Source organism: Dreissena polymorpha, chromosome 14 (genome assembly GCF_020536995.1).
Source record: "Dreissena polymorpha isolate Duluth1 chromosome 14, UMN_Dpol_1.0, whole genome shotgun sequence".
Lineage (NCBI taxonomy): Eukaryota > Metazoa > Mollusca > Bivalvia > Myida > Dreissenidae > Dreissena > Dreissena polymorpha.
The window spans coordinates 31,715,016-31,738,387 of NC_068368.1; the positions used below are offsets into that span (position 1 = coordinate 31,715,016).

The following is a 23,372-nucleotide window of genomic DNA, read 5'->3' on the forward strand; positions in this document are numbered from 1 at the left end:
TTGGCATACATACATTTACTCAACCTACTCAAAGTGGCACTATAAGGTGATGGATAGGAAATTGAAATACTTAATAACGATTTAAAGAAGACGTTATTGTTTTAGACAAAACTATTCTGGACAATAATATTGATTGAGTTAGTTCACGACAAAATATCCTTATAACAATATTTTATTACTAAGAAAAAGACTACCTTCGTTGACATAACTTACTCATAAAACTGCCCTTAAATCAAAATATAAAAACGAAATACGAAAGTGTTTTATGTATATTTAAAAAAGGTAATAAACACTGTCAAAGTCAAGATCACAACGTTTGTCGGGAAGAAAAACAGTGCGTACTTGTTTTTGCTTATAATGTGGTAAATATCTTCAAATTCAAATTAAAACTCGCATGATTGCTATTTGATTACGCTGGTACTGAATGACAGTATTAATTTTATTCTGTTGTACTTTCATTATTCAATCAACCATGTTCACTAAATGCAATTTTCTGACGTACACGCATCTTTTAAGCAGGACCAGTTATCAAGTGCACAAGATCTGCGGTAAAAATTGTTTGTTCTTCATTACACGCAGTTGTCTATTTTAAAGAGTATTTCCCGTGAGGACAATCCAATGCCTATTACAAAAGCTAAAAAAAAGACATTTGATTGAAAGTTGTTAAAATGTGGGAACAAAGGAGGATGAAACACAAATTTGTCTTAAAATAGAATGTAACACTGAAATGAAAAGTTTGTGTCTTCATCATTTTAAAGCTCCGGAAATAAAAGTCATGGTTTAGTAAATACTGGGTTCATTGTAAAGACGATGTAATCGTATCGCATGTTATGTATCATTCATTCGGTCATCTATGCAACTACTTTCCAATCAAAAATTGGTCATGAAGGTAAATATTTTTTTAGTTATAATGCGATCAAAGTACATAGAGTGTAAATATGACAGAACCCGCTATACTGTAATAGAAACACAAACACACACTGGTATGTAATTTCACGTGCTTTGAGTGATAACGACCAGTTATTCGACTGTAAGAACAAATTAATTCGTCCATCATTATGTGATTTCAAGTATTTTATTTTCACACCGTTTATATTATGTTTGCGACTTTTTTTAATTTTAAAATTCTTTCTATTTATACATATGTGTCGCGTTCTGTGACAACTGTGCATAATTCATGTGCGTAAAGTGTCGTCCCAAATTAGCCTGTGCAGTCCGCACAGGCTAATCAGGGACGACACTTTCCGCTTTTATGACATTTTTCGTTTTAAATGAAGTCTCTTCGTAGCAAAAATCCAATTTAGACGGAAAGTGTCGTTCTTGATTAGCCTGTGCGGACTGCACAGGCTAATCTGGGACGACACTTTACGCACATGCATTTAGCCCATTTTTCTCAGAACAAGAATCATACGCAGTCTACTCATATTTGAGTGCAGATAACGAGCAATAAAACAGATCAGCGAAACACAGCAAGGACTCCTCCGATTATATGAGTCGCGTTCTCAGAAAACTGGACATAATGTATGTGATTAAAATGTGGTCCCAGATAAGCCTGTGCAGTCTGCACAGTCATACACCTTCCGATTTAATGGTATTTTTAGTTTCAAAGAAGCCCCTTCTTACCGAAAATCAAGTTAAAGCGGAAAGTGTCGTCCCTGATAAGCTTGTGCCGAGTGCACAGGCTTATCTTGGACGACATTTTACGCACATGCATTATGCACAGTTTTCTCAGAACGCGACTCATATGGGTACTTTAAAAAAAGAGTTCGACTACGTCGAAATATTTATAGTTATTGATAGCATCTGGTAGTTATTGATGCGTCGTAATCAGTAGCTTTGCTTTTCGTCAATAAATAATACAATTAAATGAAATCCCATAAGTAAATGTGTCAGGATATTTGATGTATAACTCACTCAAGAATGTTTACGGTTGTTTAAAACGGCATTTTCATTTCAATCCTATGTTTTCCCCTTTGTTAACACAAACAAAAGGTATTAACATTCTTTTAGAAATGTTGTCATGACATTGCAACAAGGTAAAATTTATTAAATTATCAATCTTGATAATTTTGTGTTCAGTAAGACAAACAAACTGTATACTAGTATTGACGAATTCTACTCTGAAGTGCATTGTATTAATTGAAAATCTTTTTGACTTAGTTTAAAGTTAATTAGTTGCAACGAAATATAACCCGTTTCGACACAATACATTAAAATGCCTTTTTACAAAAAAGAGTCACTGATACTTAATTTGATTAATTGTATTGATTTAGGATTAATATTTGTGATCTGTTTGTGACACGGCTTGATAGAATTTCTGTTACAACTGTCTGACCTTGATTGACCCACGACTTTGTTCAAGCACCATGCATTTTATCATGATCTAATAAGAATAAATAAATAATGCGCACATGACATTTACGAACATTAATATAATTGGAATGATGGACTTAAATATATCCCATGGTAATGAAGTATTAAACATCACTTTGAAGTAAGTGTATAACCCGAAATCAATGTTAACTGTCATATGGGCTGATCGTCAATTAGTATTAATTGGTTAACCTTTGATAATGTTCATACACATTGATTGCATATTCGTCGGAATGCGTTAGACGTTAGGAAGCGCATTCATTATGTGGACATAGACACTGGTCGACGCATAAATATTCCGCTTTTTGTTTGATAAATAGCGATTCTAGGATTATCAACAATTAGCACTATTACAGCAACCATGGAATGTTTGCGCTTGCGAAAGGTTTGACATAATTTTATTATTTTATTGTATCATTGAATGTGAACAAGTTAAACGGACTCGATCTTATTTTTGAAAAAAAAAGATAATTTTTAAACAATTGTCGTAGATTCAAAACAGAATGTATGGAGTATGCGCCAAACAGCAAAATAGCACCCTGATTAACAAAAAATTAACATTTGTCGTCGTAAATCATTATCATCAATAAAAAAAACCGTGTTAAGATTTTCACTGTTTATTTAACAAAAGAATGTAATAGTGACATAGAGTATTCACTACCTTACAAATGCAGATATTTGCGTTATGTATTGCTAATGTATGTGATTTACTTTCTAGAGGTTACGTCATCGAATCCCCAAAGGCTTGCGTATTTGTTAATTCGAGTATGTTCTTTCAATTAAACTTAAGTAAATAATCAAAATATTATAGCTTTTTTGGTTAATTGATTTTAGGGTATTTATAAATATATTAACATAACTCTTTTAAAATCATACATATTATCACTATAGAATAAAATATATTGCAAGAAAAAATATAAAGCATCCAGTTCTTGTATATTTACAATTCAGTTAAAAATTATAATTCTATACATTAAGCATAAAAAATTATGTCTCTTATTGCCATCACAATGTGGAGAACGATTATCACCTCTCTATCCAAAATTCGATAACTTAACATTTTAATGCAGTATAATTACAGCTAAGTTATTTAGTACGATATATTGTTATGTTAACATTCATGTACGACTTACCAAAATGCTAATGCTTATGCTGACATAACTTTAATTTCCCTTTTCTCTCATGACATACGATGTAAGCGAATAAACGAAACTAAACACCAACATAATACTGGGGTGAAATATACATATATGTTATCTTCAAGGCTATGTCAATATGTTCAATGTATACAGGCAACCAACAAGAAGACACCGAATCAAGAATCACCGAAAAGGACAATACAGACGGGTGAGTTGCATATCTAATGAATTAATAAAAGGAATAACACGGAATAATTCAAATCTATCCATTTGAGCCAAGCTCTGGAAAACAAATGGTTTAATGCATGTGCGTTAATCGTCGTCACTGAATACTTTGTGCGCAGTATTAACACGATAATAAGTGACAATAATTTCAGTTGTATGGGGTTTTGCGTTTAAAGGAAGTGTTTCCTACTCTGAAGTCCAGGAAAAATCTCCCTAATTAGCCTTATGCGGACTGCAGAGGCAAACCTTGAACCTGTACATACATTTATTAAGCAATTTGTGTCCAAGAGCTCTGCTTATTAGTAATTATGATCGTAATTAGCAGCCAGTGTGTGCTGTAGTTTCATAACCAATAGAAATTAGTATGTAAATATTGCCAATTGTGTGCTTGAAAGTGTAATAATTATGCAAATGCTCTGTAACTTTCCATATTTCGTCCGCAATATTAATAACCCATTTACCAATAAGTAGATTTAAAATAATGTGATTACCAAATACAAAATTGTGTATATATATATGAAGGGTGTCGATTTATATCAACTGCAAACGAAGCATAAAGAAGCATTCTTAAAACGTAGCTTTCAGTGTAGTATTTTTGGGTGGTTTTTTCTTCATTAAAATGTCAACCTTAAAATGTAAGTTTACAAATCATATAGAAATTAATAGTGTACGCATTACAATTTATATTTACCATTTAAATGTGGTTAATTTGTAGATTTATGATTTGATGTCAATTGTAAAATTATTGTAAATTAAAAATTGATAATAATGTTTGGTTTGCCTTCAATGCATGCTGAAGACAGCTTTGGCGCGGGCATTCAAGGAAGTTTCGACACAGGTTGTTTTGGTGTTGTCCGCTCTTCATTGTTTTGTGTTAAATGTGTACGTCATAGAACACGTGTGTATTTGTGTGCAGTTTATTTGTTTCATGGCTTATATATAAAGAATATGTTAAGAATATGTTCGTCTTTGCGAATACAACATTTCCCCGTATTAAGTGAAATGGTATTGACACCTGTCTTGCTACTGTTACGTGGATCTAACACTAATGGTTCCTTTTTTCAGCATCGAATGACTGACGTGTCAATAATGATGACTTATGTAGTCTGTCCCTCATAGTAATTACATTCGTAATGTGTGATATGAATATGCGATATAATTATAAGTAACAAGAATTCGTATGAGTAAATTCTGACGTAAAGCTAACATATGTCATGGTTTCATTAAATTAAAAAAAAATTGTATGTGCAAAAAACATTGTTCATATTGTTGAATATGGACATAATAGCCATGTATGTAAAGAATGCAACGTGTATATCGTCCTCGGTACATCAATATTTTAGAGGTGTATTTAGTTCACCTTAGTGAATGTGTGAGAAGTATTTTCTCATATTTTTATAGTATATCATGACTAATTAACTTAGTTGATGAATTGTCTGGTACTGAACGCTTTGACCTATATCTCTTTGTTACTTTGACTATTTTGTTTAATAACAAATTGTATCAATATTGCTTATTTAAAGATTCATTTGCTTATTATGCATTTAGTAAAGTGGACTATTGCCGTCACACAAAAAAAAAGAACATGACGTGGTATGCTAATCCCACGAGTGCTAATCTTTGCTGCCATATTTCATTGACAGAAATCCGCGAGTTGTTTCGTCTGTTCGACACCAACAATGACCGCTCCATCTCCATTCAGGAGCTCGGCACGGCCATGAGGTTCCTTGGTATGACTCCCACAGAACAGCAGGTCACCGATGCCATGCGGGCACTTGATGCCAATGGTTTGTGCAATTGCAGTAAAAATTTAAATGGCGATAAATAAACATCCAATTATGTATACTGTACAAATCAGGGTCGTCGTTTAAGCTGTAGTTTAAAGGGACCTTTTCACGTTTGGGTTAATTGACACAATTGAAAAAAGTTGTTTCAGATTTGCAAATGTTCGTTTTAGTTATGATATTTGTGAGGAAACAGTAAAACTGAACATTGACCATTCTCTAAAATAACCATTATATGCATCTTTTGACGATTTAAAAACACGAAAAATATAAAGCGTTGCAATGCGAACGAATTAATAATTTGGAGAGTTCTGTTGTTGTCGTTATACTCAGTGAAACTACTAAGATTGCGTATATAAAGTATAAAATGCATCTGGCATTGTATCCTGAAGGATGGCCGAGTGGTCTACGTGGTAGACTTTTTTACTCCAGGACTCCAGGGGTCAGTGGTTCGAGCCCTGCTGAGGTTTACCTTTTTTTTCTTTTTTTTAATTTTATTTTTGATTTTTAATGAAGCTTTTTATAATTAATGTTTACATTTATATATATATATATATATATATATATATATATATATATATATATATATATATATATATATATATATATATATATATATATATAAAGCATTTTATAACAAACTTCAAAACATGCCAACATCTGTGAAAAGGCCCCTTTAAATGGTTAATTAGACAATAATTCTGATTGAAATATTGTGTTGCAAATATACAATGTAGATCGAATGCGATATCGCTTACAGATGATACACAACCAAAAAAACGATTTAAAATTAGGGCGTTGTTTGTTATTTATATCGTGTTTTTGACTCTCCCAGTCGGTGTCAATGTGAATATACCATGGATATATTATAAACAAATAAACTACTTTAAATCATGGAGATTTCGCGAATATGCCATTAAAATGGAAACAGATGCAACGACGGGCAGGAACAGGAATTTTGTTGTACTTTCATATATATTTGTTTTTAAATGCATACATTTATTTGCACTGAATATACCAAAATTAGCCGCGTGCAGTAGTATTACATGGTCATTAGAGGCCAAGAAAAACTATATATCCTTCTTATTTAACAATGCGTCTGGCATTTATTGACAAACAAGGCCTGTCCAATGTCGTTTTGCATGTATTGACATACTCAACCATTCCATTGTCGTTTGTCATTTGTTGACATACTCAATCAATACATTATTTTGCATGTCGACGAATGCTGTTCTCGTTTTAATAAGGATACAACAGACTTTAGCATTAACGTGTAATAATTAAGTTAAATATGAAACAGCACAAGCAACTTTTGTAAAATAAATTATGCTTGAAAATTCAATGACATTTTTAATAGAATGTGGTGTGGTTTAGATCATCGACTCTGCTAAATGCAGCGTTTATAAAGCTCGTTTACTAGTTACCATTCCACTTTCCTGAGATAGCTGGTATACCAGAAAAAAGTGCACACACTATTGCAAGTAACTGATAACTACCTTACTTGAATCGGAAATACATGGCAACTTGGCCTTGAATTGATTTCATTACCATATCTCCCTCGCAACATTTGTGACAAGGCCGGGGATCGGACCCGCTATCCTCTGGTATTTAGTTAAGCGGTTTATTAACAGCGCTGGCTGGCCAGTGGCCAGCTTAGTTATGCTAACAGGAAGAAGAATAGTGGTTTGTTAAAATGTTAAATATGATAAAAAGGCCCTGAATTGGCCCTGATTGAGTTGTTATTACATTTTATAAATAGATTGCTCGAGCATGTTTTCAGTGTAAAGAAAGTCAAGACAGTTTGCAGTTCATATAACAGAACAAAAGTCAATTAATGCTTATATGTGTGTTGAGAACCGCGTAAAACTGTAAAGAAACAGTATATAAAAAATGACGTTGAACTATTACAACAATCATCGTCATGGCGATATTAAATTGATTTCTACATTTAAAACTGTTGTTCTTACTTTGCGTTCACAAACAATTTCGATGTTTATTCAGATTGGGGTTTAACTTAATTAGGCAAAACATAGATTTCATGTTAACTTTATTTATATTGATGTCTTATTCAGGTAATGGGCGGATAGAGTTTCAAGAGTTTTATTCATTTATGCAAGCGGAAATGTCAAAAGTCAGTAAGTATGACCATCATAATATATTCTATCAATTGAGTTGAATGGATATAGACAGTAGAGAAGGGCTATAAATATTTAGTTTCTTTTAAAATGTCATAAACACGCAAACTCAACGAATACAATATTTCAAAAAAAAAGTTAACACATAAAAAATCATGTTCCTTATAGTTAAAGCCCAAATTTCAACGCTAGTTGTGGTCTGGAAACATAGATTTAACAAGATACAACATGCAGCTTTTTGTTTTTGTGGGATAATATATTCAACACATGTTCATGTACCAAATGAGTATTCGTGTGTCGTATGAATAGATATCGTTGCCGGTTATATGAATATATTGTGCCACAAAAAACATAAACGAGCTTTTAGTATCTCGTTAAATCTATGTTACCATTCCACATCTAGCGTTGACATTTTTTGCAAATTTTACAATGAGCATTTCTTTTTTAATGGGTAAACTTTATTTTACGAAATACTTTGCGCAATATTCATTGGTTTTAAGTTTTATGTTACTTCAACAGTATTTTGCTTTGTCTACATGTAGCAGTATTCACAATTTGCAGAAACAATAATAAACTAACAACCATGAAACAATTTACCACACTATTGGTTTCGGAACTGATGAATGATACAATTATATTATTCTAATAATCAATTATTCGTTGCTTGCATAAAACTACCACTTGCATACGGTAGTATCTAATTGTTCATTATTGTGTGCGTTATTTAAGCTAAAGTTACTGTTACTGCATTCAACGTAGCAATGCTAGTTTGAAAGTGCTGTAGATAATTAACCCAATTAATCATTGACGTAACAAATTGCTTAGTGATTCATAAATATTTCTTAAATGACCTATTTCAGGTGATGAGTCCTATACCAACAGGGAAGACATTGTCCGTTCTGCGTTTAGAACGTTTGATCGAGATGGAAACGGTTATATTGATGAGAATGAATTTAGGTAACAATTTAACAAATCTTACAGTATGCATATATGAATCCATAAAATGTATTTAACGTAATGAAAAGATAAGCAATGAAAACAACCCAGTGTATGATACGTAAGATGTAATAGTTCAACGACAACAAGCAATAAATCATGATTTCAATATAATATAAAGTGTTGTTTGATAACAAATATTTTTTTTTAATTAGCGTGTCAATAGAAAACAAACTTTTATTTAATAGCACCAAGAATTCTATTTTGGTTCTATCAGTCTCTGTGTTTGCAATGGTCATTAACAAAACAAACTAGAAAAAACATCAACGGATTTTGAGAAAGTATCGACGTCATCATTAACATTTTGTGTAATATAACAGAGTGGCCATGAAAAAGCTAGGAGAGACTCTCACGGACAAGGAACTGGACGATATGATGAGACAGGCAGATGTGGATGGGGATGGCAAGATAAACTATGAAGGTGAGATGAACGATATAGTTGCAATTCAGACGATGATGATGATGATGATGATGATGATGATGATGAAGATGATGGTGCCCCGGCTGTTTGCACGGTCGTCGTTACCGCTTGTGATGATGATTGCAGGCTGAGGTTTGTTGATGACAGCGTTGATAATGGCGACAGTGCAGGTAGCACTGCTGGTGACGCTGCCGCTTCGATGATTACAATGATGGCGATGCATTAAGCACTTCATATGTTGCTGCTTCTCCTGATGACGATTAAACGTCTCAAACATGATTAACATTTCTAAACATTAACATTGCATCATATGTGTACTGTTTTGAGATTCAACCGATCAAGAACTTGTTATTCGTAATGAATTTTTTGAACATTAAAAGAAATCTGGTATGATTTACATTTATTACAAAATGTATGTACCATTGAATCCGTTACATTTTTGTTACTTCAGAATTTGTAAAGATGTGGTGTGAAGCGACATGAAGAGTCTTTGACTTTACGCCAGACGGATCCTGTCATTTTGTTCTTATCTCGTCATGCTGATATAGCTTCACTCTTTATACATTTTAAAAATGCAAACACTTTTATTGGAATATCAAATATAAGTATTATTGTACAGCATTAGTCAAACATTAATTTGTAAAAGAATACATGTAGCTTTTAAACATGATGATCACAGTTTGTAGTATCTAATATATGTATGTCTTACAAGTGTAGTGATTAAAATAACTATGCATACATTAAATGCCTTAGCTGGAAATTAATATTTAGTCAGTATTTTCACGTATAACAGTACATTGATATTAATAAGTAATTCAATTAGTCGACGATGATGTTTAATATGGTGAATGATAAGCAACACATAGTTAAAAGCATACGTATATGACTACTAATAACATCTGATACGAACATACGACTCTGTGTTTTTACTTTCGGCGTATATAATTAAAACACCATTTGGACAGTACACACATATTCTCTGATGAAAGAGTTTCTAGAGTTTTGTTGCTTTTCCTACTTAATAATAAGAATGTGATTAAACTGCTTCCCGATTTATGCCGGTTTTCAAAACGGAATACGAAATGAAAATATACAGAGTTCCATTAGTTCATCTGCTCATACATATACATATATATATGTGTTCTTAATTGTTGAGATAAAGTTGACAGAAGTCTACATATGATGTTATTTGCTTGACAATAGAAGATAACTATGATGATATCAAAAAGGCAGGGAAAAACTATTCATGTACAAAAGTGACCATGCTGCTTACCATGTGTGTAAAGTGATATCACTCTAGTCTTGTGTTAAAATAACGAGCAAAATAGCTTTAAAGATCAACACGTAAATAAAATTGTCAAAAAGCTTTGCTTGTCTTTTACAGTTGTAAACCAAAGTACTAAGATGACATGCTGATAAAATATTATATGGCATAAAAAAATACCATAGCACCATGAGCTATTAGATCAGTTAAACTTTCCATACAATTATTTTTCTTAAGCTTACATATCAATGTTCATTTCTCTTTTTTAGCTTTAATACAATGTTATTCATTTTACTGTTCCATACATACTTTGTATGTTTTGCAATTAAGGTCGCTTCTGCTTTCAAAATACGTTTAATATGTAGGTCTGTACTGTGTATATAAATGCGTTCCAAATGTTAACAAATACAATCATATGATGGTTACTAGTGATCACTTCAAGGATCATCACGCGGGGCGTTTCTTGCAATTCAACTCTGTTTTTTTCCTTACTTTAAGTTCAGACTTCTTGAACTCGAACTCAGCGTTTAGTATTATATGAAGTTGCTACAAGGCAACATTACGTTCTGTGTACGATGCAACATATTTAATCTACGCCGAACGGACAAAACAAAGTCACATTCCCAACTCAACAATGACCAAGCTGTTCAAACGGTCCGACGCGAATTCGACAATATTTTAAAAGTCATCTAATAGATCGTCTCGTAGTTGAGATACTGCGAAACAAAAAAAAATACTCTATAGCTTGGAGTCTCTCCCGAGTGAGCTGAACTTCTCTTAATCTATGGCAGCATTCATGAAAGGCATTTCAAAGTTTTAAGGACAACAATGGCGACAGTCGATAATGAAAAAAATATGGTGGATCATGTTTTGATTTCTGATTTCGGACGTTTCATGTGATGACGCCATTATTTATCCAAATTTTATTCGAGTTTACTCGACAGGAAATGAGTTTCCTGATAGAAAAATTGACGTTGAAACGTGCACTTTAGTATTAAACATATATGTCGCAGGCCATTGTCTCTCATTCGACTGTTTATTTAGTGGTGAAATTCGGGTATTTTGTCACGGATCTGGTAGACCATACCATCGACGATTTGCTGTATGAAAGGTTCATTATCCGGTATTCGAAACTTTGCTTCTGATCTCATGGGACCCACAGTACATGCACCGATTCAGATTGTGATTACTGGGCGAATGATAAAAAAAATCTGATAGCAAACCCCCGAACATATACTTTCTTGACGCTAAAATATTTTCGGGTTTAAACACTATTTTGCTAGTTTATACCGATTGTACTAATGTATCTCTTCATCTTTTAGTTCCGTAAAATTAACTCTGGTCCTCGGGCTTCGAAAATGACTGCTTGAATACAGAAAGTTTGTGAATTAGTAATAGGTTTTAAAAACATCCTAAGCGTCAGTCTTCTATTCATCTAATTGTGTAACAATTTGGAGGCAATAACTTGGCAAAAAGGATATCATATCCGCATTGAAAACGACGCAGTCGTGTACTGCAAAATTGCAAATAGTAGCTATGTTAATCATTTCAACAAGCAATAGATTCACAGTGATCCAATTGTTATAAAAAAACGACTTTTGCTTGGTAATTGCAATAAGCATTTCCCAGCTGACACCAATCTTTTCCAGTTCGTGTGAACTCATGACAAGTGTTGGTCGTTCTGAAATATAATGTTTTCATTGTATTTGTACACAGAGTACCTCTTTAAAACTCTACTCAAAAAGAATTATTCTGGTTCATTAAAACATGCATACTTATGGATAGGTTATTTATGTCGGTGTATAGTATGTATACGCACAAATAAATGTTTATTATTCACCATGTTAGCATTTACTAATACAATAAAATTTTCCTTAATTGAACTGGTTATACTAATGTATTCAAAACATTTTAGGTGCTTTGATTATTATTAGATCAAAGGGTTTGTTAAAAAAATCAAACTATCATCTTCTGGTATCAACTTGACGATCGTCAATTGGCGTGGACTCTTGTTTACAAGAAAGTAGAGCATTTTTAACACATTAAATACACTTCGTTATGCGAAGACAATACTTGTATGCGTGTACAATATTATCAATGTTATTTCGATTTAACAACGTCATAAATTAGATGAGACCTTGCAATGTACACACAACAACTTCAGTTTCAGCAAACACTGAGCGTAGAAAAAGAACCCGTGGCAATTAAACGATATTTGTTTTCTCTTGTACAAACACTCATTATCTCGTTGTGTCGAGCTACGGAACAACAAGGGAATTTATATCCCATCAACTAATTGTAATGAATGCCAATGGCAATTTTACACTATTCCCTGCAATTGCACACATAAATGAGCTAAAATCGATATTTTGTCAGCCCTAAATCAGGTATAAGAACAATTTAGGATATTATTGCAAGAGCTATTGGTTACTTGCCCTAACTAAAAGACTTTTGTTTGGTTAACAATAAGTTCTTTTCTGATATTATCGCTGGAGGTTAATGTTCGCCATATTTAGTGATATTGAATATGCGTACGCGTAGTGAGAGAAATATGTCCACTTTTTTCAAGAAAAAATGTGGTTTTTTGTTAACTGAAAGTATCCGTAGACTCAACGCAGTCATATGTTCGTTAATCTGATCGGTTATATTTTAAACAAAACATTTGCTTATAAGTATTTAACTAGAGATTTTAATTCAATTCTAACGAATAATTGCGTTGAATATGTCACATTTACACTCACACTAATCTATAGTGAGTAATGATGACGACTTTGTCTACGAATTTCATTTAATATCACGTTCTTGAGAAGAATTATAATGCGTGACAAAATGTTTTTTGTTAAAAACCATAAGAAAATGGCGCGTACAGCTACAAAGTTTACCTCGTTGATACCAACAATAAACATGAATTATAAAAGGTTCGAACTGATTCATATAATCAACAGCACGTAAATCGCAATTTGGCATTTTGCTTGATATGATCCATATCTAATTGGATAAAAATCCGATGAGTTTGAATGCGATCGACTAAAGGGCATGCATGCATTAGGTGGTTACTAACAATTATTGAACAATATCTACTTTGAATTTCGTTCGATTACCCGCGTTAATAAGATTGTCTTCATGTAAAAGCATAGGAACTCAAGCCTTGAAATGATTGTGCTTGCAAAAACAATATTTTACAACAACTTTATATTGTTTCATTATTTAACACTGGGAAAATTATAAATAAAGCAAGCATTAAATAGTGTGACGTGATTAAGTGTATGCCTTTATATTACACTTTTTAGTTCATTTTATTTTTAAATGAGTTTTAAATATTCACATAACAAATTCATATACATGCTTTTCATAGAATGCGTACTTGCTATTGTAAAAGATGACTTATATATTTCAAACATTTATTTGACAAGAATGTATGCTGTTGAGCGTGCAGCTGTAGCAAGTTATGATGAATCTCAAATAAGGGAGACATTTATGACGAGTACCCCCGAAAGAAATTAATTTATTTCCTTGATTAATATCCGCGTTTGATTCAATGCCTACTGGAATCATCTACGCTTTTTTATAAGTATCTCATAAATCAAATAAAACCATAAGATATAGAAAACAATCGTAATGGCGATTTACGATAATATAAGTACTAAACACTTACAACTTAACGGAGGGATCATACTGTACTGTATAAGTCATTTAATCAATATCAAACAAATATACTTATTCAATACCTCAAAAGGTATGTTAAGTTCCAAGACAAAACACCGACTTAGTGTCAGACTAGTTTATCAGTTGTAAGACTGGATATAAAATATGACATTGGAAATCAAGATAGCTGTATATTTATACAAAGTAAAAAGGTAAAATAATATAACGTACTAAAATAAAAAATAAATAGGTTCAGTTAGACTTATCATAAGGCAACGTTATTAATAAAAATATATAATTCCACATGTGGAGTTCATGTGTATTACTGAAATACTATTTACGTCAGTGTTTACGATAATCTAACAATAGAAGTGAGAACAAAGACCTATGGTTGCTCAAATGACTTAATTGAAAACTAATTTAGAAACAATATTTTCAAAACATCAATTAAGACAGCCGCAAGTATTGAACAGGTAGTGTTAAGAATATTTACATATAAGTTAAAAGTATATTCACAACACAGATTACGAAAACGACGTGTTGCAAACTTCAATAAAGAAATGTTAATCATACAATAAAGCAACTAAAAGAATATTCAAATGAAAAAAAACACAATATGATTACATTCAAAATTAATCAAAGAACTTACTTTCATAAAACAATGGGGTTTAAATTACAATACATTGTAAACGTGTTATACAATAAAACATTAAGCAATATAACTTACATTTAATATAAAGCAAGATAAAAAGGCTGCTCTCCTACTTTAGCAAGAAACGTATAAGCAATTTAAGCCCTTTCCGTCCCGCCCCAACAAAACAATTCATTAATTTAAATTCGATAAATACTAAGAAGAATTAAAAATGTAAAAAAGTGAAACTCCAGCTGCTGGAGCAGTATTGCATTCTTTAAATATATAATTGCGTGGTCCTTTATTAAAGGCAAGTGAACAATTCCCAAAACAGTACGAAAAAGCACAATACGAACCAACATACACTCAAAGATGAATTAAGCTGGGGTCACCGCCTTGGAACAATGACAGCAACATAACAACATTGTATTGTCTTAATTGGGTATACAGTATAAACTGACCTAACGGCCACCTGAAAATAACGGCCACCTGCAGGCAACGGTCAGTCTGGAATACCCCCCCCCCGACGAAAAACACTCTATAATACACTTGAAAATAACGGCCACCTGTCCATAACGGCCAACGTATTCGTTTTAAAATTAATTCATTGACCTTCACGTTTACTATGTACGAAATGTGTTCCAAGAACATTACGGAGTGTAACGTGATAAAGGTTCTTTAGACAAATATACTAATTAAGAAATAGTAAACCCCACTGGGGGCCCCTATGGAATTATAGTGACCAGTCAGGCAGCCACAAACCGTATATGGACCGAAGCCGTAGGCTGGGGTCCATATACGGTTTGTGGCTGCTTGGCTGGTCACTTTTATGCCGCTGGGACAGAAGTGGAGTTTACTATTTCTTATATAACACCAAAGAGTGTCCCCTGTACCATTGTACAGTGTTGTATGATTGTTTATGGTTTAGAAGCTAGACATATGGATTTAATTTTAGAAGTCTGTAGCCCTGCAGAACATCCGCAATACACCAATGAGCACTTCATTTTATGTGTTCGAAGTCTTCCGGATAATCCATTTCTTTTAAATATGCCCTCAACATCGAGACTGCATTATTTGTTGCACTATGAATCTTTATTGTATAAAATTTCTTTTAATTCGTCGTCAGTTAATTTTGCGAATCTGGCAGCAGACGTCATTGCTGTTTACTAACAGTTACAGCAAAATACTACGTTGTTCAATAAAACGCTTCCACATAGTCCAAATTTAGTGGGGTGTAATCCCGAACGGTCCATATACAAAAAATAGTGACCGGTCCATATACTCTTAGGTTTCTCTATCGCATTTTACAGAATGAAACTGGTCATATAGATATAGCAGGATCAATATCTCTGAGGTGTAATATATATGTATATGTTTAAACATTAATTCTTAACATTTAAAGATGTATTACATTGGCTTAAATACTTTATCGTTTATCATAATAACTGAAAAGCAATACCTATATTATATATTCAGTTCAAAAACTAAAAAACGAGAGAAATTTATAGGTTTAAATTGTATTATGTGTACAATTATTGAACATAAACTCATCTTTACATCACAAAAGATAACAAAACATAGCTGGAAAAATTATAGCGATCAGAGTTTCATAATACGTAACTCTTGATTGTGCGATCTTTCGAAGATAGTGAAGGGCTGAATTACGATCAGAGCACGGTGCAGTAGATTCGCGATACGATTGCTGGGCTTTATTTACGTTTTCTGACAATGTGGTATAAACGTCGTATGTTATTTATCGTATAAGGAGGCTCTAACACAAACTTTTTAAACGCCTAAATTCGTTGTCCTCTTATGCTCAGTAAGCCATACGTGAGATACTGCAAATTCAGAAAGCATGACCGTGCATCTAATATTGAAGAACTTGAACCTTTCCCAGAATCAAGTAAATATTCCCAAGCACGAGCCAGCTTTCTTGCAATGAGAACTAAACATGATGGAAAACAATACGCATCTTCTTTAGAGAAGGTAACACAGACAGTCGTGGTTTCACTGGTAATCTCTGTTTGGTTGTTACCCTCAGCATAAATGTTTATCAAAGTACTTACATAGTGTTTGGACATTGTTATGGTAATATATATACGTTCTACGAAACTAGAACAAATGGCTGGTTTCCTGCTTCATGTAGATAATAGCAACGATATCATCTTCAGTCGACTGGATGCATCATCTGTGCTCAATTTATAACGATAACATTTTAATATTGTATCGTGTATGTGCATCCCGTCTAGAATGCTGATATATGCGCAATGTCAAACAACAAGTGCTTCGCCTCTGCGTTATATTGCCCGAGTGCAAAAATCTAACATACTTTAGCCTTATTAATCAGGAATGGTATCGATGCATATACATGGTCCAATATCTTCTTTCATAACTGTGACAAATAATTTGTGTTTTCCGATATCAGTTTCCAGATATTTTCAAAGTTCTGCGGAACGAGTATGCCGACTGTCCCTGTGTTACAAAACTGTATTCCTCAGATTATTTTTCATCATTTCCGCAATATGTATGTGCAGTCTTTTGCAACTGACATATGAACGTTTCTAAAATCAATAATGGCATCAGGTTCTTCGCATTTCAATGCTTCCAATAAGTAATGATGTGGGTGATTTTTTTTGTTTTCTAAACAATCTTAGCGTTTTTACGACTTGACAATCATTCCATTAAGTGAAACTCCCAGAAATTGTTTGCCGTACAGTTCAAATTAAAGCTGCGCATTGCCGTACTTTCAGATCGGCAACCAAACATACACATGCTTTCTGAGTTACACAAGCAATTGATGTATAGTCATCAAACTTTCATAATAAACCAAACCCTTTGCGTGGACTTACCCGTTTACCATGCAGTTTGGATAAAAAATATCGACAAATGTGTTTAACTCTGAAAAGTCGGCAATGAAATGTATTGGCAATTTCTAATAAAATGTAGAAAACAGATATCATAATATAATTTAACATAAACTGGTGCTTTTCATGTTGCTTGTTACTGAAATATATCTTGCAAGTGTTGGTAAGCTTGAGGGGTGACAACACAGGAACGCTTCACAACCAAACATAAACCTACCAACCCGAAATGAAGACTATACTTTATTAAGCCGTGCGGCTAGACAATCCCTATAGGAAAGGCTATACGCACAGAGCCGTACGACTAACCAATACAGGCTAGTCGTACGGGGCCGCACGGCTAGCCACTGCCAAAATACATTTAACAAGACAAAATATTATAACAGCTAAATGTTCTATTACATTATTTACATCCTTTCACATTTATAAAAGTGGTGTACGAGATATTGTCGTTATGAAAATATAAAGGGCAATTAAGTATTTTTGAAATTTTTGAAATTAGGAGCGAAACGTCCAAAGTGTTTGAATTGTCGTATAAGCGCGCTTATTTACTGTATTTTTTGTAGTTTTTGGCGTCCTTCACCAATAAGTCAGAACGACATCACCGGAGAACCAGCACGGCCAATAATTTACGCAAAAAACGAAACTAAGATATTCCGTGTTTTCGACCTTGATAGTACGCACCTGTTGCATTTGCGCTCATATTTTACCATATGTTGCATCGACCCGTACATTTGATCTTCTTGGTGTCGTGTTTCCGCCCTTCAAATAACAATCTAGAACGATATTGCAGATATCAGTAACTACTTGTGTATTCATATGCAGTGTTCTCCAGAAAATTTTCAGAAGCCAGTTATATTTTCAAAGTAGCCGGCAACTAAGCAATAAAACTGGTGTATTTGCACCATTTCAATTGATATTTATTGGAAAGTAGGCGGCGTCTAGATAGAATGTAACCGGTGAAATCGCTGGCTGCCGTAGCTTCCAGAGAATACTGATTCATATGGGTATTCAACGCATATAAGTTAAGGGTCACTAAATTTATCATACAAGATGTAATACTAGATATAGTCTATGAGTTCTTACCTTGTAATTGACAAAAATCACGTAAATCAAAATTGGAAAATAATATAATGAGTACCGACTAATCCATATATTACATTTGACCCACTAAATCAAAATGAGTATTGAAATAACTGAGACCTTATGACGTGTAAGCCAAGGCACATAAGATAAAGAATAGTAAATTGAGCTTCAAACTTCATGCATATGTTTTAAGTCTGATAGAAGCTATAGCTTTGTTGATTTAAGACCATGTTTGGGTATTCGGAAAGCGTTCGTTTACTGCGTGTGTTAATTTTCATTTTTTAAATACTTGCATAGAACTGAATCACCCTTGCCTTCACTTTATTTTGTTTTGATATTTTAGTGTGCTTTTTTAAAGATTGTGTTGTGATATTGTGCATGTATTTTTTCTGAGCATAAAAACATATCATATTTTTTAGCCATGTCCATAGACCGGCATCTTGAAGAATAGTATCCCATGGATAATGACCTATGCAGATCTATCAGCAACACATGCAGTCAAGAGATATAGGGTGGGGCTCAATCGATCCAGCAATACGCAGACGGCGGAAAGTGTAAATTAGTTGCCATACAAACAATCGTCAAATACGCAAATAACTGAATTGTAGTAGGAGCATTGATACATACTGCAAACATCATAAGCAGCAAAGTTAACATATACTACTTGCCTTCCTTACAGATGATTTGTCTGTCCTGAAAGCAGCAATGCACTATCCAATAGCTGCATTATAAAATAGCAAGTGCATCTGATTTGTGTTCTAGTAGATCCACTCTCAATCTGAAAATTACGGAGACAATAAAACAGACATAATGGCAACGCTGGGCGCGAAAAAAAAGAAAATCAGTATAAGTCGATACAGACAAATAAACACAACCACCAATGCCTGTTCAAAAACAAAAGCGACAAAACAGCTACAATCAAAATGTCCAGACTAGGACTGGTGATCATTTTCCAAAACAGAACATGCACAAGGGATTCAACCTCGTACCGTCATTATAGCTCCTATGCGGAGATGACATCCGAACGGATAAATACATCCTGCTGGAATGCAGGGACTACAAACCACTAAGATTATATGTATGGAAGGACAATATCAGCCTGCATGAGAAGCTGCACAGAAACTATTAGGCTACAGGCGACCACCCTTTCAATCATTTCCTTTAAACTTCGAGTGTACCGGCGATCGAGAAGAAAAATGAGAAAAAATGGCCTGGGGTAAATCACCATGCTATTTATAAATACCTGTGCAATCGACACACACACACATTTTTTAAGTGACTTTTGAATTTAAACGTGTGCATTATAAAATGTGATTAGACTATTCACATTCTATTCATTTGACAGATCAATAGTCTAGTAAAGACGTCCAACATTCACATAAAGCAACCGTATTGAACAAAATACTTGCTTAATGTCATAGCCGAAAGATTTAAAACCGATCGACTAGAAAGGCTAGGTGTCAGATTACAAATACCTGAATAAATGTAGATAGGGGTTCACGTTAAGTCTGTTTTCGCCGGGCTTTTGTGAATTTGCGAACTTCAATTACATGTACTTTACTTTTCAAGCCTGGATATATTTATTGTAATTATTGTCTACTTATATGTTCGATGATGAGCATTTACATATTATGTGGTTGACGCATGTGGATATCATTAATAAGGTATTACTTTAGACTATAAATATTGTTTAATGCCTTTTTTTAAATGTTTTATGGGAGTTTGAATGTTATGTTACGTAATGACTTAAGTTCGAGGTATGCCTTAACAAACCAAATCAAAGCGCTGAAGGCACTAAAGATGTTCGCTATTGCATAATTTAACACGCAATTCATTTTTCAAAAACAATAGCAAGTTTGAAATGAACACACGCCATTCAACTTAATAAAGTGTGTGTCACAGCGCACGGGTCGAGTTTTGTGTGCACTTGTTATCATCCTTATTATTTCACAGAAATAAATTAGACAAAATAAAAACAACATGCTTTTTGGACGTTCTGAAAGTATGATGAAAATGGTAATGAGAACTTAATATTAAGAAAATTTGCAGTCACCATCATATTAAAGGAATATTTTTTCTAATATCAAATAACTATCTCACGAAGAAAATAACTTCATAATGAAAGTTCCGTGTACAAAACTTTTGATTTTTGGCACAATATACAAATTCAAAATATACAATAATCTTCGTATCTTGTATATGGAGGAATAAAAGTATATAAACATTGCTGTTTATGCTTTACTTGTTACCCGAGCAGTTCACACGGTGTCAACAACGCTGACATAGACATAGGTATAGAGCACTAATGCGCTTTTATGCATAGCTGTTTTACTCAGTTTTCATCTTAGTGACTTTTACATAACGCCAACAGACACGCATGAATATTTTCGAATATTTCATAAGCTGATTCGAGATACAACCTCTGAATTTCTGCTACATCACTGCGTATGTGCTCAATTCAAAGGATGTAGCACTGTTCAGTGTAAGGAATTCCGGACTACTCTCTGTATGCTCAAAGGACACAAATTGTGGCCCTGTTACAATTACGCGTTACAATCCATCTCGCAGAATTTCACTTTCGCCTCCAAGATGAGAAAACAATCATTATCGAAATAGTAAAGTGTCACGATAAGAGAAAATCGTTTAATTATCATACCACAATGTTTGCCGTGCTTGGTGGAGTTAATGATCCTGACGTGCTAATAAGGCGAATAGCGGAATGTATTTTTCTGATGAAAACTGTGAATCCGTTTTAGAGAAATTCAAACAGTTCATAAATCAATATCATCTTGAAGAAGTTATAATGTCACCTTTATGCTAACAGTCATCCTTTCGACGTGGATATATGGTTTTGATGAACGTATGAATGGATCCTCATTGTGTTCGTTATACACAATTCTTATAGAAAGTGTTTGTAAAAGAGCAAACAATACCAAGGAATCTTTTCATGGTAAGCTACACAGTAACTGCTTTGAAGACATTGGAATATCTGCAACCTAATATTGGAGCAATAGATCGTCTAGGAAAAGCCGCATTTTCTTTGCTATTTTCTGCAGTACGGGAAATGTCTATTGTTTTCACAGAGAATGAGATTCTAAAGTATTTAAATTCAAAGCATAAACAATTCGCTTTAGCCTCAGGGCTTTTACGGCTGCGAAAATGTAAGCATCGGTCGGATCGATCATACTCTTTTATTCATAAAGGTGTACAGGAGTTTTTAGCTGCATGGCATATGGCTAATCGTACGAGCACAGTTGACAGCGAAATGGCCGAGTATCTTAATAGTTCTTCCGGTGCTAATCTAGATGTTGATCAGGTATTTGTATTTCTATGTGGGATGAATATAGAGGCAGGAAATAAATTGTCTGCCTTATTGGATAAACACCATCATCATGATTACATCGTTCATATATATGGTCATTCAAAATTCCAAAACCTCTTCATATCTGCCTTTAAGGAGGCTACGGCCAACGGGCAGGAGGATGTTCGCCTGAAATTATCATGTTTCAAATTCCATTGTTTTAATTACTCGCAAACTCTAAGATGTTTGTATAGGATGAACAAAGCGAATATTCGTTATCTTATTGCAAAAGATTGTATACCAGAGCCCTGTGCATCCGCCAGTTTGTCGGAATTAGGACAGGATCTAGTTGAAATGCAGAATCCGGAGTGTGATACAAATTATACCGATAAATTAGATCTGTCTGACTTTTCCAATCTGGAAAGACTTGAACTACTTGAAGTGGGTTTGACATCGAACCCATTCCCACACCCAGCTAAACTACAAAGCATTGACTTCACAAACTTGAACCTCAAGACATTTCCTTGTGTTTTCAATCTTTGTTAAACTATACCGATAAAGACGGTACTGATGAATGTTTGCCAATTCCACACAATATTGAACATTTTGTGTTAAATGGGTTTGTCTGTCAAGCTTCCTGGCTTTGCCGACTTTTCATCAAACTTCTGAAATTCGAAAATGTACCCTGTAATTTTGAAAATACCACAGTTTCCTCAACTGAAAGCCAATTGCACATAAACGCGTTGATTTTCAGTGTTTATTCCAGCAACAAAGTTAAAATAGACATTTTTCTTATGAGTGAGGATTACGGTCGAAGTCTTTTTGAGGCCATTCGTAAATCGAATTTGCAGAAACTGTGTGCCAATTTGGTTGTTATTAATGACTGTCTAGTTGAATCATTTTTCGAAATGCTACCAAAGTTTTCTTTCTTAAAAGCTCTTACATTAAACAATTTTACATTGCGTAAAAGCATGCAACTTCCTGACTCCGTCACATGCTTGTCCTTTGACTACTCGAGAGTAGTATTGTCTTCAACGGAAGTCGTTGAAATACTGAAAGAAGTGGTTACATCGATGCGCATTGTTGAATGCAAACTTAAGTTCGGATGTAACGGTGTGCTTAAACAATATGAATCAGTCAAGGATGAAATGACTAAAATGTCAAATGTCGTGGTTTCTAAATTTAGCCTTTTTGAAAAGCAAAATGCTCATTACCTGAACGAGATATCAGATATGGAATATGTTATTTCTAACGAAAATAAAGGTCAAGGTAAGTATATCAAGATTCATCTTCATAAGTTACGTGAACTAAGAAACAAACACTATATACAGATGTGTCTTGATATCAATCGTCAAAAGGATTTGTAAGTTCGAATGTGCAGTGCGGTGAAATGCTTTTGCTGTTAAAATTGATAGATGCAAATATATGTATTTATATTATTAAAATCGTTTAATTACCAATGTTGTGATGCTTATATGTGTTATACATTTAAAATGGATTATGCTAAGGTT

At 33.7% G+C, this 23,372-nt stretch overlaps 1 protein-coding gene across 5 annotated transcripts in view; it reads left to right on the forward strand.

Annotated features, from left to right (window-relative positions):
- LOC127857170 (neo-calmodulin-like) overlaps positions 1 to 10,412 on the forward strand; it is a 31,661-nt gene extending 21,249 nt beyond the window's left edge. For 4 of the 5 annotated variants that reach the window (XM_052393586.1, XM_052393587.1, XM_052393583.1 and 1 more), the window contains exons 3-9: positions 3,666 to 3,720; positions 4,537 to 4,575; positions 5,381 to 5,524; positions 7,594 to 7,656; positions 8,517 to 8,613; positions 8,973 to 9,073; positions 9,525 to 10,412. In XM_052393586.1, coding sequence (XP_052249546.1) covers positions 3,666 to 3,720; positions 4,537 to 4,575; positions 5,381 to 5,524; positions 7,594 to 7,656; positions 8,517 to 8,613; positions 8,973 to 9,073; positions 9,525 to 9,556 — 531 coding nt within the window. In that variant the 3' untranslated portion in view covers positions 9,557 to 10,412. The remainder of the gene's footprint in view (positions 1 to 3,665; positions 3,721 to 4,536; positions 4,576 to 5,380; positions 5,525 to 7,593; positions 7,657 to 8,516; positions 8,614 to 8,972; positions 9,074 to 9,524) is intronic. The other variant, XM_052393585.1, reaches the window with a different exon arrangement.
- The last annotated feature ends 12,960 nt before the right edge of the window (positions 10,413 to 23,372 follow it).